This window comes from Chenopodium quinoa, unplaced genomic scaffold (assembly GCF_001683475.1).
Source record: "Chenopodium quinoa cultivar QQ74 unplaced genomic scaffold, ASM168347v1, whole genome shotgun sequence".
NCBI classification, from domain to species: Eukaryota; Viridiplantae; Streptophyta; class Magnoliopsida; order Caryophyllales; family Amaranthaceae; genus Chenopodium; species Chenopodium quinoa.
Window position 1 is genome coordinate 3,649,003 of NW_018742770.1, and position 14,257 is coordinate 3,663,259.

A 14,257-nucleotide genomic window follows, 5' to 3' on the forward strand; every position below is an offset into this window, starting at 1 on the left:
TTTTTATATAACTCTGAACCTTTAGCGATTGTCTTAGGATCCTGATAAACCTCACAGGGGTGTTTGGGCTAAAAACGATAGAAGACTTCAGTGCATTCACCACTTCCCCTGAAATGAGGCAGAATTCATCCAGTATTCTTTTAATTGCTCTGCATGAAGAAGGCGTTGCCTTGAAACAGAGAAGGGCGTCATCTGCAAAAAACAGATGATTTATTTCAGGTGCTCTTTGTGCTACCTTGATTCCTCGAATAACCCCTTCATTTTGGAGTCGTATCAGTTTCCTCGATAGTACTTCCATAACCAAAATGAATATATAAGGAGATAGGGGATCTCCCTGTCTTAGGCCAGCTTCAGGCTTGAAAAAATATGATGCTTCTCCATTGACCAGAACCGCATAAGAAACTGTTTGGATGCAGCTTCCAATCCACTTTCTCCAATCATCGGGAAACTCCATTTTCTCTAATATGCGATCCACCAGGTCCCAGTAGACTCGATCATATGCCTTGCTTAAATCTATCTTAAGCATGGCCTCAAAGAATCCTCCTTTCCTTCTTGCTTTTACCTTGCTTAGTAACTCATGTGCCATATAGCAGTTTTTCATCATAATCCTACCCGGTACAAACGCGTTATGGAATTCCCCAACTATTTCCGGGAGAATATATTTGAGTCTGTTCACCAAACATTTCGAAATGATCTTGTGCATGGAGTTGCACAGGCTGATTGGTCGAAAGTCATCTATCTTCGACGGTTGCTTTATCTTCGGGATAAGAGTGATGAACGTCTTGTTGCATTCCTTTAACAAATTTCCGGTTCTGAAAAAATGCTGAACTTCTTTGACTATATCTGACCTGATAATGTTCCAATTTTCTTGAAAGAACATTGGTGGAGCCCCATCTGGACCTGGTGATTTAAGAGGTTTTGGAGCGAAAACAGCCTCTGTGATCTCTCCTTCCGTGAATGGCTTTGAAATTCAGGCCTTACTAGCCTGATTTAGTGCTGGGATATCTCTCAACCATTCCTCAATTAAGCCCACACGCTGTTGGGCTTGATCTGCCGAGATTGGGAGCCCTTTGTATAGGTCCTGGAAATGGGCTTTGAACTGTGCTTTAATTTCGTCTGTGCTAGTAATCTAGGCCCCACTGGAATTTTGCACAACTCTTATTTCCATTCTTACTGTCCTTTGCTTAACACTCTTGAAGAAAAAGGCTGTAGACTGATTCCCATATTCATCCCATTTCGATTTTGCTCTCTGTCTCCAATACCACCACTTTTTGGTGGCCTCCTCCTCAAGGTGTTTCCTAGTTGTTATTTCTGATGGTGAGGAGAGAAGGTCACGATCCTCATGATTTTGGTGCGTTTCAAACTGCTCCTTAATAACCTGCCAATTCCAACTATTGTGTCTATGCTTGACGTCCAAACACCACTGTTTTAAGCCCTGTCTACATTTAGAGACTTTCTTTTGTATCTTATACAATGGAGATCCATGGGTGTCCTCCTTCCAAATATTTTCCACCATCTCCTTCACTTCATCCTTCTTTAAGCACCAAGCTTCCATTTTATACGCCGTGCACTTTGATCCTCTTGTCTTGTGGAGCTGGAGGACAACTGGGGCATGATCAGAGAACATAATTGGTAAATTCCATACCAAAGCGTCAGGAAACATGGATTTCCAACCATCGTTTGCATAGGCTCTGTCTAATTGTTCGTAAATTGGATCATCCACTCTATTATTGCAACATGTAAATTTTAGTCCCGTGCATGGGATTTTAATTAGCTTGTTTTCTATAGTCCAATTTACGAAATCGCTCCGCCCCGGGATAATTCTACTGCCCCCTATTTTTTGCTCTAGGAACTCTACTTGATTGAAGTCCCCTATTAGCACAATGTTACCATTATAGGTTGTCATGAGATCATGCAATTTGTTCCACACACTAGTACGATCAGCCACATACGGACTACCGTAAACACACGCAATGTAAAAGTTAAAGCCTCCTACTAGTAATATATTACACAAAAGTACGTGGGGATGAGTTTCTATCACCCTCACTACCACCCTATCTGACCAACAAAGGAACATTCCTCCTTTGCTAGCATCTGCATCGCAGCCCGTACTACCATTAAAACCCCATCTACTGAAAATTGGAGTTAGAGAGTCATAATTACATTTAGTTTCACACAAGAAAATAAGATCTACATTAAACCTTGCCGCAACTAGTTTAGCTACTGGGAAAATTGGGGAGTTTTTGTCATTCGCTCCCCTGCAGTTCCAGCTGAGGATGCTCATTTTCCCTCCTGAGGCTGTTGGCCAGCCGCGCCATCATCACAGACCTTCCTTGTTCTTCCCTGATCTTCACCCTTGCTAGTCACCTCCTCATCCGAGCTGACTGTATCTTCTTTGACTGATAACCTCAGAACTTGAATCCTCGTGGCTGAATTTCGTCCTTCCTCTAGCTCCATGAACTTCTCCCAGAGATCATCTTCCTTGCTTAGCCCATATCTCACCTTATCACACATCCTTTCGACCTTGTCCAGGCTAATGCTGTTTCCTTTTGCTCTTTCCAGTCCTTCCAAATTCAGAGCTCTATTCACCCCCACATCCTCCGAGTTCAGCACCACCTTCAGATCACTCTCCACGTTGGAGCTCCAGACCTTTTTCCTTGGACCTTCCTCTGTAAATCTCCTCCCCTTTATCTTTTTAAATAACACATTTTTCTCATCATGAGAGTAGAACTCCAACTCAAATTCTGACGACTCCTCACTCGACTGAATGTCCAGTTTACTCAAGTTGAGCAAGGGGTTCATGGAATCTGAGGAAATTGAAGAGGGCGCAGTATTGAAGGATTCTATGGATGCAGGGGAGTTGGGCGGGGTATCCTTCAAGGTGGAAGGAGAACCAGGACTGTCACAAGTGTATAAGGCCGAACTTCCCTCAGGGCCTTTTAACTTTGGCCATCCATGAGGTGGATTTCCCTGGGGGAGGTTGACAGAAGGAGTGGTTTGGTTCTTTGGCGAGCTTGCCATCAGAGATTGGAGGGAAACATAGGAGTGAGTAGCTCGGTACTCATGGTAGGTTTTTAGCTCTTGTTCATTCATCATTTCCTTTGGGAAAAAGAATTCTATTTGCCTAATAATAGGGTCAACAAGAATGCTTTTTGGTCTGAATGGATCCAATAATGGGTTGAGAGTATAAACTCTATCTGTGGGACAGAGGAGTACTTTATACTCACCCTTTTTTTCCATTTTTAAAGTCGACATGTGGGAGAAGGGAAAGGTAGTTGGTGGTTGGGCTATAAAAGGTAAGTGAGAGTGATAGTTCCAGGTAGGACTAACTGAATAAAACGGAGTGATACCCTTAAATAACAGAGAATAAACGAATAAATCAGGTAAGCTAAGCACTGAGTCACATTCATTGCCAGTGGTTGGATTAACTAAATGGAACAATATATCAGGAGGTAAATACGGGGGGATTACCGTAGCTTTATTTACGGGGGTATATCATTTTGTAGCTTTATTTACAACTTAAAACTTGGTGCAATTACCGTAGCGGGTTAATTATATTTCTATATGGGGGGGGGGGGGGGCAGAACTTGTACACATCTTTTTACACATTGGCGGTGCAAAGTGAGAAAGATTGCAATTAAGGGTCTGTTCACATTTACTGAACTGAGCTGAACTGAACTGATTGGAGCTGAACTGAACTGAACTGAACTGATTGGAGCTGAACTGAACTGAACTGAAATGAAATGAGCTGAAATGAATATTTTATGAGAGAGGAAAATTAAGAGCTGAACTGAACTGAACTGATTGGAGCTGAACTGAACTGAACTGATTGGAGCTGAACTGAACTGAACTGAGCTGAACTGAACTGAAATTAAGTAAATGTGAACAGACCCTAATTTAGAACAAAAGAATATGATAAGTGTGGAGATAATCTTTAAACAAAGGAAGTATTGTGCACGTTTGGGATTTTTTTTTTCAAATAAAAGCCATGTTCTTTTCACATTATTCAAATATATCAAGTAGAAATAAGGAAATTTTGTATTTTACTACCTTTAAAATGCTTACTTTTGAAAATAACTACCTGAACAATTTTTTTTTTTATTTAACTACCACTCAAACTCAATTTCTTTTTATTTTGCTACCAACTTTAGTATTCTGTAACTGTAGACGTTTGTGGGGCCCTGAACAAAGCCTATATCTGTCAAGTTGCTTGCTGTAGAGGAACTCTTCTCCTTTTAAAAAAAAAAAAAAAAAAATCAACTACTTGTTCTACAAAATCACGAACTACATCCAATTAATTCCCAATTGAAAATCAAAAAATCTGAAAATTGAAATCCTTTAAATCAAACCTTAAAATCGTCATACGCAGGTAATTGGAAGGCGAAGTACTGAAATTTGAAGGTAATTGAAGCACGAATCAGGTTTGATTTCTGCATTTTAACAATTTTATATTTTTTCCCAATTGTGCGTGAATGCTAGAGTAAGGGTTCTGCAATCCATTAATTAGGGCAATTGACTTGTTTTACGACTTTAAATGGTTAATTAACATTATAATTGAGTGAAATAGCAGTAAACTTGTTGGATAAAAAAATCTATGGTTCATAAGTAAATTGAATTGGGGTTTTTTTTATCGTAAACTAAATTGAACATACCATGGTTTGTGTATGCTAATTACAACATAATTGAGTCAACATCTAAGCTAATTGCTATGAATTGCAGCGTAATATGGCTTTCACTAGGCCTTCGAGTGGGTGGATGAAGAAGATGAGAGTGTATGGCAGAAGGATATTAACAAACCAACTTCTTTTGGACAAGAAACTAATGAAGGGTGAAATAAGCTCATTGCAGAGAGAAGTGGAGGACCTTATTGGCAAAAGAAGGTGTCTCTTGAATGAAAATGATAATCTGAAACTCAAATGCAAAGCTTGAGTTCTGACAGGAAGAAAAACAAGACTGCAGGTCAACAAATTCATCCTGTTGGAGTGAAATTCATAGTTATCATATTTGATTTGGTTTTTTTTTTTTTTTTTTTTTTTTTTTTTTTTTTTTTTTTTTTGAAATAAGCTCTTAGGGATTTTTGTAATCCATAACAAAGTTTAGGCTAGTAGTTAACATTAGCTTTATGATGATGTTATCTTTCAGTTGCAATTGTAAGACTTTGATTAATGAATGAATGAAATTTCAAGCATATGATTAATATTTGGTTGTCTTCAACATATATCAGCAATATGTGTGCAAAAACATGTTCATTATCATCACCAAAATGTTATACGGCCTATTACACATTATTAGCTGCAATGTTTCAAAAGATGCCCTTATTTTAACTTGTGTAGAGAATACAAGTTCACAAAAGACAAGTTCACAAAAGACTATCAATGCAAATACATGTTGCCTATTTTTTCTTGCTCTTTGGTTTTGTTTGCTTTTTAGTAGAAACTGATGTTGTAGTTGATGAAGCTTGACTGCAGTTATGACCTTGGACAACTTGTTGGCTTTTCTCTTGAGGAAACTTCCTATTTGCAATGCTTGATGGCCCTGCACCCTCAGCTTGCTGCTAAAAAAAAAAAAAAGTTCATCAATTACGTCAAAAAGCAATCAAAGGCAAAGAGTCTAATTTAACACTTAGATAAGTTCTTACCACTCTAATAGCTCTCTTTTCTTTCTTCCTCTTCTGATCATTCACCCAAGCAGTTTGCAATGGAGGCCTGCCACCCTTATTGGGTTCCGAAGGGGCAATTGGAGGCGGTGGTGGTGCAATGACGATAGTTGCATTGCCACATGTCTTAGCATAATGGCCATATTGACCACAGTTCTTGCATTGCTTTTGCTTTTTTGGCTTCTGTTGTTTTGGCATTTTAGGAAGCTTGCCAGTTGGTCCGGATGAACCCTCCCCCTTTTCTAACTTCCTTTTCTTTGATTTGGGCCTACCAGGCATAACCCTTATTGCTGGTGGGTGAGGTTCCCTTAGTTAAACCTTACCCTAGTACTTAGGACCAGGCATAGGCTCAATTGCATCTTCATAAGCCAGCATGTATGTGTCCCTGCTGTAAGCATGATCCACAAAATCTTCTGGGTCTACTCTCTTGTCCATCATGCATGCAAAAGCATGCACACAAGGAATCTCAGTCAACTATCAGTGATAGCAAGTACATGACCTTTGCCCTAAATCAACTAAAACATGATCACCATTAAGCTCCACCTCATATGTATCTCCCCTAGAAACCTGAACAATACAGTATCTTGCAGCTTTCTCTATGCCCTGAAAAACCTTGTTCACATATGGCATAAATTTTCCATCCATTTTCAAAACAGCTTCCCATTTGTCATTGTTTCTTTTCATCATATACCTTCTCATCCACTCCATTTGAGTGAGGATGGGCTTGTCCCTTGCATCCTTGATTACAGCGTTAAATGTTTCACAAATGTTATTCAAAAGCATATTAGATTTGCAATTTGTTGAGAAAGCGTGTCTTGACCAATGTTGTGTAGGAATATCATCCAAGTACTCAAATGCATCTTCAGACAAGAATTTTATTGATTCCATAGCCACTTCAAAGTCAAACTAACCAATTTGACAACAACATAAAAATCAACAACAATACATGATAATCTTGAAAGCCTCTTACAATCATGATTAAAAAAAAAAAAAGCAACAAGCATTCAAATTTTTTTGAAGCATACTTACCAAAGTTGTGGCTCTAGCTGCATTCCAAAACAATTCTTTGAATGTAGAACCACTAAATTGCAGCTTGAAGTTGGCCCATATGTGCCTAACACAAAATCTCTTCTCTGCCTTGGGAACCACCAGTTCAAATGCTTCCAACAATCCCTAACATACAAACTCCATTATTGTTATATGCAATTACATACCAATTACATGTGAAAGATGAAAAAAAGTTAAGAGAACGAGAATGAGAATATACCTTTTGTCTATCTGACATAAAAGTCCATCCGGCTCCATCAAATCCATTCAAGTCTTTCATAATCAATTCCAAGAACCATACCCAACTGTCCTTATTCTCCACCTCAACTGTTGCCCAAGCAAAAGGAAAGATATTGTTATTGCCATCTTTCCCTACATCAACCATAATCTGACCAGAATAAGACCCCTTCAAGTGACATCCATCAACCCCAATGATGGGTCTGCAACCTTTCACAAATCCATCTCTGAGAGGGGCAAGGCAAACATATAGTCTCATAAAAAGAGGGGGCTCTGGTTGCTCTACACCATCAACCACAACACTACACCCACTACCCCGGTTATACTTAATAATAGCCTTGGCATAGTCCCAAACTCTAGCATATTGCTCAGCCGCTGAGCCATAGATCATGAACTTAGCCCTAGCCCTGGCCAACCAAGCTTTGGAATAACCTATGCTTATCCCTAGGTCATTCAACACCCTATATCTAAAGCTCTTAATTCTCCAAGTAGGGTTGCTTCTCCATTCCTCTAAATACATTTGTGCTAGGTACTCTGCTGTGACTTTTGAATTCATCCTTGATCTAACACACCTATGTTTAAGCCTCAATGTTTTGATTTGCCAAGTAGAACTATTAAACAACCTTCTAGCATTCACTTTATAATCACACCTCTTTACACTATCAAGACACGTACAAAGTGGCAAGTTACTTCTCTTTGAATTCCACTCACAAGCACACCTTCTCTTACAAAAACTAGTAATCCTCTCAGCACCATTGTGAAAATAATAGTATTCATACCTATTTTCTATGGCACGAGTTCTCAAAGCTCTCCTAAGGACATTGCTGCTCGTGAATTTAAGCTTGTTCACTAACACTATTTCCTGTTTGAAATTAGTTTCCTCTTTGAACCATGGTCTGCTATCCTCCTCTTCATCTGATCCATGCAAGCTTCTTAGGTCATCTGAGTCACCATCAACCTCTTCTTGTATCTTCTGCTCTTCACATCCAACGTCTTTGATCAACTGTGACAGTCTAACAGCCTTAATAGCAGCAACCTCTTCACTTTCATCACCCTTACCCTGGTAATACTCCACATCCAAGCTTCTGTTCACTTCATCTACAAGTAATGGACCAGTATCATATATTTCTTCATCACTCAAATGCCCTTCTTCCTCTCCAATTTCCCAATCTATCTCCAAGTCTGTGTATTCTGATGAGGAAGACCCTGATTCTGAATCAACATCACTAAAAAGCTTTCTCCTAGCCTTTCTCTTACCCTTCCCTTTTTGTTTACCACCGGATCTATCCACATGTTCAGGTTGCACTTCATTACACCTTGGGCTCCTTCTGAGTAAAGGTTGGTTTTTTGGTTTTTTTTTGTGGTTGGTTTGCAGTTTGGATAGTAATCTGTTCTTGTGTTTGGGTTATGGGTTCATTAGTCAACCGCACTGTGCAGAATAACTCAAGATGCCCATCATCATGGACTGCCTCCAAAAACCCTCTCACTACTTCCTCATTAACTATCTCTCTTCTGCCAGAGGTCCAAGTCTTGCCTATTTCCTTATACCAAATGTTAAACATATGTGGCACAGGGTTGTCGGCATATACAAACCCTTCAATACATGAGTGTCTAAGATACTCTACTGTAATGTCCGATAGTCTTGCATTCCTTTTCCAATAAACCCAACCACCTTCATAAACCCAAATTGTTTTACCCTTGTGGTTTTTTTTAACAAATCCTCCATGTATTCTAAGCCTAATGTCACGACAAGCAACACCACTAGCCATCTAAATAAGTTATAATTATTTTTTAAACATCAAATATAAAAGAAAAGTAGTAAAAATAATTTTTCATAACCAAAAAAATTTCAGTTCAGCAAATACAAGGGGAAGAGAATAAAGTCCTATACACGGTAACACGGATAACATAACTCTCCAAGTACTAGTTGTTGGCTTGTTGCCCTTGTTAAAACTATGCTTAGTATCAATATACTTTGTTCAGTACACATTCACACATTGAAATGTTTGACCATAAGTTAATTAATGCATTATTTTGTTTCCATGCCTCTTTTTTTTTTTTTTTAATTTTTTATTTTTGATTTTTGAAAAATGACCCTAAATATCTTTACTTTTATATTCGTAAAAATTGTAACAATTAAATATTAGTAGTCTACTCATTAAAATGAATCAAATGATAAGAGCCGACATGACTGTGATATATTTTACATATTGAGAGTAATTAAATTATTTTCTCACCTTATAAATAATGCCAAAAATTCAACTGAAAAGAACTTTTAGAATTAAACATAGATCATGTAGTAATTATTAAAATTAGGCTTTGTTAATTAGCTGATTAGTTGTTACAAACTAGCAGAACAAAAAGCAATAAAAAAGGCAATTTTCATATTTACTACCAGCCAAAGCAGGGTATTTCATATTTGCTACCCCTTTAAAATTTTATTTTATGTTACTACCACTGAAACTGACTAACTGTGGAAATACAACCACCTGTGTTAGGCCGTTACTGTTTCTGTCAAGTGGGGTCCACTCCAACGGATACTTCTTAATTGCTCCCATTTAAATACGATTGTTCATCCTTTGACTTCATCAAATCTTTCTTCCATCAATTGGAGGAAATTAAATCAGCAATTGAAACAAAAAATCAAGCAAACACACAAGAGCGAATTCATTGACTTTGGGCAATTGGTGTTTCTGGGTGGAGTTGCTGAGAATTGCGAAGCACGAAAAGATTAGTTGTTTGGTTTATTCGAGCAATTTAGGCGAGTTTTCTTCAATGATTTGGTTAATTAGTAGAGTTAGTAGTAAATAGTAATGTTTTATTGGGTTTAATTGATTTGAGGAGGCTATAATTTGAACTAATTTTGTGGAAAAGAAATTAGGGTTCTTCAATGTAAGGTAATTTGGGGTTTTTTTTGTTTGGTTTGAAAACCATGAAATTGAAATTGTTGGTGGGCAATTAAAGTATGTAATGTGGTAATGAATCATTAATTATGTGTTTTTGCAGTGAATTGTCTTTGGTTAGGTGTTCACCCTTAAAATACAAGAAGTGTGATTGTGGTGTACCCATGGCAAAGCTAACCTCATGGACTAGAGAGAATCCAGGCAGGAAGTTTCTGAGTTGCAAGTTCTATGATCCCAATACTGAAACAAGGGGCTGCAAGAGTTTTTTGTGGTTGGATGAAGAAGATGGGATTGATTGGCAAAGGGATGTGATCAACCAATTGATCCTTGACAAAAATCTCATAAAGGGTGAGATAAGCTCACTGAAAACAGAAGTGGATGATCTTACTGGACAGAGGAGGTGCCTCCTAAGTGAGATTGACAGCCTGAAGGTGAAGTGTAGAGCTCTTAAGGGTGACAGGAAGAGGTACTCTGAAGAAGGGCAGCAGAACAGGAACTGCTCTGGATTTGTAGCTTTAGGTGTTGTATTTTGCACTGTTTTCTTGATGCTAGGGCTGTTAGTTGTGGTGAAGAAGGTTAGTGTAGGGTAATTGTAGTAGTGAAGAAAGCTTAACTTTAGTGTGTCCTTGTTGTTATGATCTTGATCCAGTTATCAAGTGTAATTGTAGTAGTTTAGTCTGCTCTAAAATAGTGGACATTATGACTGTGTAAACTCTCCACTTGTAAAGTAGTGGACATTATCAATGGAAAAAAAAAATTTAATTTTTCGAATAAACAAGTTATTAACCATTGCAAAGTGATGTGCTGAAATAACAGTTCCAAAAGGATGCAAATTACAGGCTCAAATTTGTTACAGAACCATAAGTCACAAACATTGTTCATAATTCAAGAACTTAAAAAAAAAAAAAAATTCCTACAGTTTACAGAAGCCACATAAACAGTAATTTCAGAGTGCTAAGTTCTTTCCCTTAACCTTTGACCTTGTTGTGGTGGTTGAAGCTTGGGTGTTTTGGCTGCAACTGAATGGTTGTGAGGTTTGATCTTGCTGGGACTGCAAGACCTCCTTCTGCTGCCTTTTCTGCTTCTGCTGCATCTGCTGCAGCTGCTGTTGTTTCTGTTGCTCTTGTGGAGATGTCTTGTTTCCAATACTGTTTGGCCCCGCAATAGCTCCACTCTGTAAAAAGTGACATCACACAACAAACTGAGTCCGTTGCAAGAAATAAACTGCAACATTGGTATTTAAAAAAAAAAAAAATTAAAATTCAATTACAAGCTGACACTTTTCTTACATTTGCAGCAGCCCTCTCAGCTTTCTTTCTCCTTTGTTCATTCAGCCAAGGTGTGTTGAGGATAGGCTTGGAAGAAAGGACAGACTTAGAGGACAGGACAGGCTCAGTGACTATTGGGGCTTCACTTTTAGGTGCAGATTTACAACTCTTGGCATAATGACCAAGTGTTCCACAGTTTCTGCACCTTTTTTGGAATTTAGGGCCCTTCTGTTGTGGCTTGTTGCTTCCTGATGTCCCTTCCCCCTTCTCTAGCTTTCTTTTCTTGGATTTAGGCCTCCCATGCATCACTCTCACTGCTGGTGGAAGTGGTTGTCTCAAATCAATCTTCTCCCAATGCTTGGGGCCTGGCATAGGCTAGATGGCATCTTGATATGCAAGAATGTAGGTTGCCCTACTGTAGTAAGCATCCACATACTCATCTGGGTCCACCCTTTTGTCAAGTATGCAAGCATAAGCATGCACACAAGGTATGCCAGTCAACTGCCAGTGATAACAGGAGCATGCCTTCATCTTTAAGTCAACAACCACCTTATCCCCATTCAATTCTACTTCATAACTATCCCCTCTAGACAACTGCACAATGCAATATCTTGCAGCCTTTTCAATCCTTCCAAAAACCTTACTCACATAAGGCATGTTCTTTCCTTCCATTTTTTGAACTGCCTCCCACTTCTCACAGTTCCTCTTCATCATGTAACATCTCAACCACTCCATCTGAGTGAGAATGGGCTTGTCTCTTGCATCTTTTATAACAACATTAAAAGTTTCACAGAGATTGTTTAGCAACATGTTGGACTTACACCAATCAGAAAAGGCATGCCTTGACCAGTGTGATGGTGAGATATTTGCTAAATACTCAAATGCTTCTTCTGATAAAAATTTAATAGACTCCATTGCAACCTCAAAGTCAAACTATATGACAAAACCAATAAACTATGATAAGACACTTACTAAAACAACACAAAGCATATGCAAACTTTTTTATCACAAAGACAGAGCACACATGACATAGCATAATTGTAAGAGAAATTGCCTTACCAAAGTGGTTGCCCTTGCTGCATTCCAAAATAACTCTTTGAAAGTAGATCCAGTAAATTGGAGCTTAAAATTAGCCCAAATATGCCTGACACAAAATCTCTTCTCAGCATTTGGGACTAATTCATCTAAGGCTTCTAGCAGACCCTAAAGATAAAATTAAAATAGAAACACCTCAAGTGTTAGACATACAAAATTGATAAAAATACAAAGTAAAACAGATTAAGTTGAGTGAGAGAAACTCATACCTTTTGTCTATCACTCAAGGTAAACCCCAATCCTTCATTGCAATCACCAACATCCTTCTGCAAACACTGAATGAACCAGCACCAAGTGTCCTTATTCTCCACCTCCACTGTTGCCCATGCAAAGGGGAAAATCTGATTATTCCCATCCTTGCCAACAACCACAAGTATTTGACCAGGATAGGCCCCTTTCAAGTGACAGCCATCAAGGCCAATGAGAGGCCTACAACCTTTGTTAAAACCTTTCTTTAATGCTGCCAAACAGATATACATCCTCATGAATAGAGGAGGTTCTGGTCTGTCTGCTCTCTCAACCACCACATACACCCCACTTTCAGGATTATACCCAGCCTTGCCATAATCCCAAACCCTTTCATATTGCTCTGCTGCAGAGCCATAGATCATGAACTTTGCTCTGGCTCTCTATAGCATGAGTTCTAAGTGCTCTCCTTAGCACCTCACTATTGCTAAATTTCTGCCTATCTAAGAGCACAACTGGCTTCTTGAAGTCAGTGTCTTCTCTGAACCATGGGCTTGTGTCTTCTTCTTCATCTGACCCATGAAGACTCCTAAGTTCATCCGAGTCACTTCCTTCAACCTGTAGCTGAAGATCTGTACACCCAATGTCCTTTCCTAGTTGCTTTACTTTTTGTTCTGTGTACTCAACAAATTTGCTGGAACTTTGACCAGCTGTCACAACCTCTAAACTCTTCTCCACTACCCTACTAGACCCCTTTTTGTCTGAATATGCCACTGTTCCTCTTCATCATCAGTGACTTCCAAATCTTCCTCACCTGCCTTCCAGTCAAGATCCAAGTCACTCACATCTGTAGAAGATGATCCAGTTCTGATCCAGAATCTTCATCTTTGAATAGTCTCTTTGTACACTTTCTCAGAGACTTGCTCCTGTCTTTCACCCCTCCCTATTCATTTTGCTCAACAGCTACACCCTGTCCCTTCTCTTTAACACCACTCACACTCTCTTCCTTCTCCCTGGTAGCAGTCTCACCCTCCCCCCTTTACAGAATCTTTGTTAAACCTAGGGCTTCTCCTACACACAGACTGAATGGGTTTCCTAGCCTTTAATTTTTTTCTAGGTTGAGAAGCTGAAGGTGGCTTTATGTCAGCTGAAAGTGGATTAAATTTAGCTGTAGGTGGCTTTGACTCAGTTGTAGGTGGATTAATTTCAGTTGTAGGTGGCTTACTCTCAACAGGTTTAGCATTCCTTGGGCTCCTCCTACTCACATGGGCTTTGTTTGGTTTTGGGGTCTTTGTTGCTACAGGGTTAGATTCTAAATTAGAAAGCTGATTTGTTTCAGATGGTATGGATTGAGAAGGGTGTGAATTGGGTTGCTGTGATCCAGATCCAGTAGCATTTAAACTTGGGCCAGTTGGATTAGAATGGGGTGGGTGTGATCCAGATGCAGAAGGGTTGGATGTGGGTGGGTTATCTAAAATAACCTCAGGAGGGTGATACCTATCCCACTCTTCTATCCCCACAGTTTGAAACAGCTCCACATGTCCTTCACTATGTTTGGACTCTAAGAAGCCCCTAACATCATCATCATTGTCAATCCTCCTCTTCCCAGTTGCCCAAGTCTTTCCCCTCTCCTTATACCACAAACTATAAATCTTTGGAGCCTCACTAAACCCTAAAGCTATTAACCCTTCATTACACAGAAACCTTAAGTACATCACACTCCTTACATATGACACTGGAACAGCATACTTCCAATGAACAAAACCACCTTCATAAACCAAATACTTTTTCCCCCTACGCTCCTTCTCCACAAACCCTCCAAATAGCCTAAGCTTAAAGTCAATAGTATCATTCTCACCATCCAT

The 14,257-nt window shown here is 39.1% G+C and overlaps 3 protein-coding genes and 1 long non-coding RNA gene across 4 annotated transcripts; 1 reads left to right on the forward strand and 3 right to left on the reverse strand.

Annotated features, from left to right (window-relative positions):
- The first annotated feature begins 4,138 nt into the window (after positions 1-4,138).
- Positions 4,139-5,199, forward strand: LOC110724775. Its single transcript, XR_002512055.1, has 2 exons — positions 4,139-4,421; positions 4,720-5,199. It is a non-coding gene; the product is annotated as an uncharacterized LOC110724775 (long non-coding RNA).
- Positions 5,200-10,789: 5,590 nt separating this feature from the next.
- Positions 10,790-11,483, reverse strand: LOC110724513. The gene is made up of 2 exons (XM_021903935.1): positions 11,133-11,483; positions 10,790-11,017 (listed from the first exon to the last, which is right to left on the reverse strand). Exons 1-2 carry the CDS (start codon positions 11,481-11,483, stop codon positions 10,790-10,792), a joined length of 579 nt encoding a protein of 192 aa, XP_021759627.1.
- Positions 11,450-12,836, reverse strand: LOC110724776. Its single transcript, XM_021904234.1, has 3 exons — positions 12,416-12,836; positions 12,171-12,314; positions 11,450-12,044 (listed from the first exon to the last, which is right to left on the reverse strand). The coding sequence occupies exons 1-3, from the start codon at positions 12,815-12,817 to the stop codon at positions 11,487-11,489; spliced, it is 1,104 nt and encodes a 367-aa protein (XP_021759926.1). The 5' UTR covers positions 12,818-12,836; the 3' UTR covers positions 11,450-11,486.
- Positions 12,837-13,129: 293 nt separating this feature from the next.
- LOC110724514 (circumsporozoite protein-like) lies at positions 13,130-14,257 on the reverse strand. Its single transcript, XM_021903936.1, has 2 exons — positions 13,422-14,257; positions 13,130-13,259 (listed from the first exon to the last, which is right to left on the reverse strand). Exons 1-2 carry the CDS (start codon positions 14,255-14,257, stop codon positions 13,130-13,132), a joined length of 966 nt encoding a protein of 321 aa, XP_021759628.1.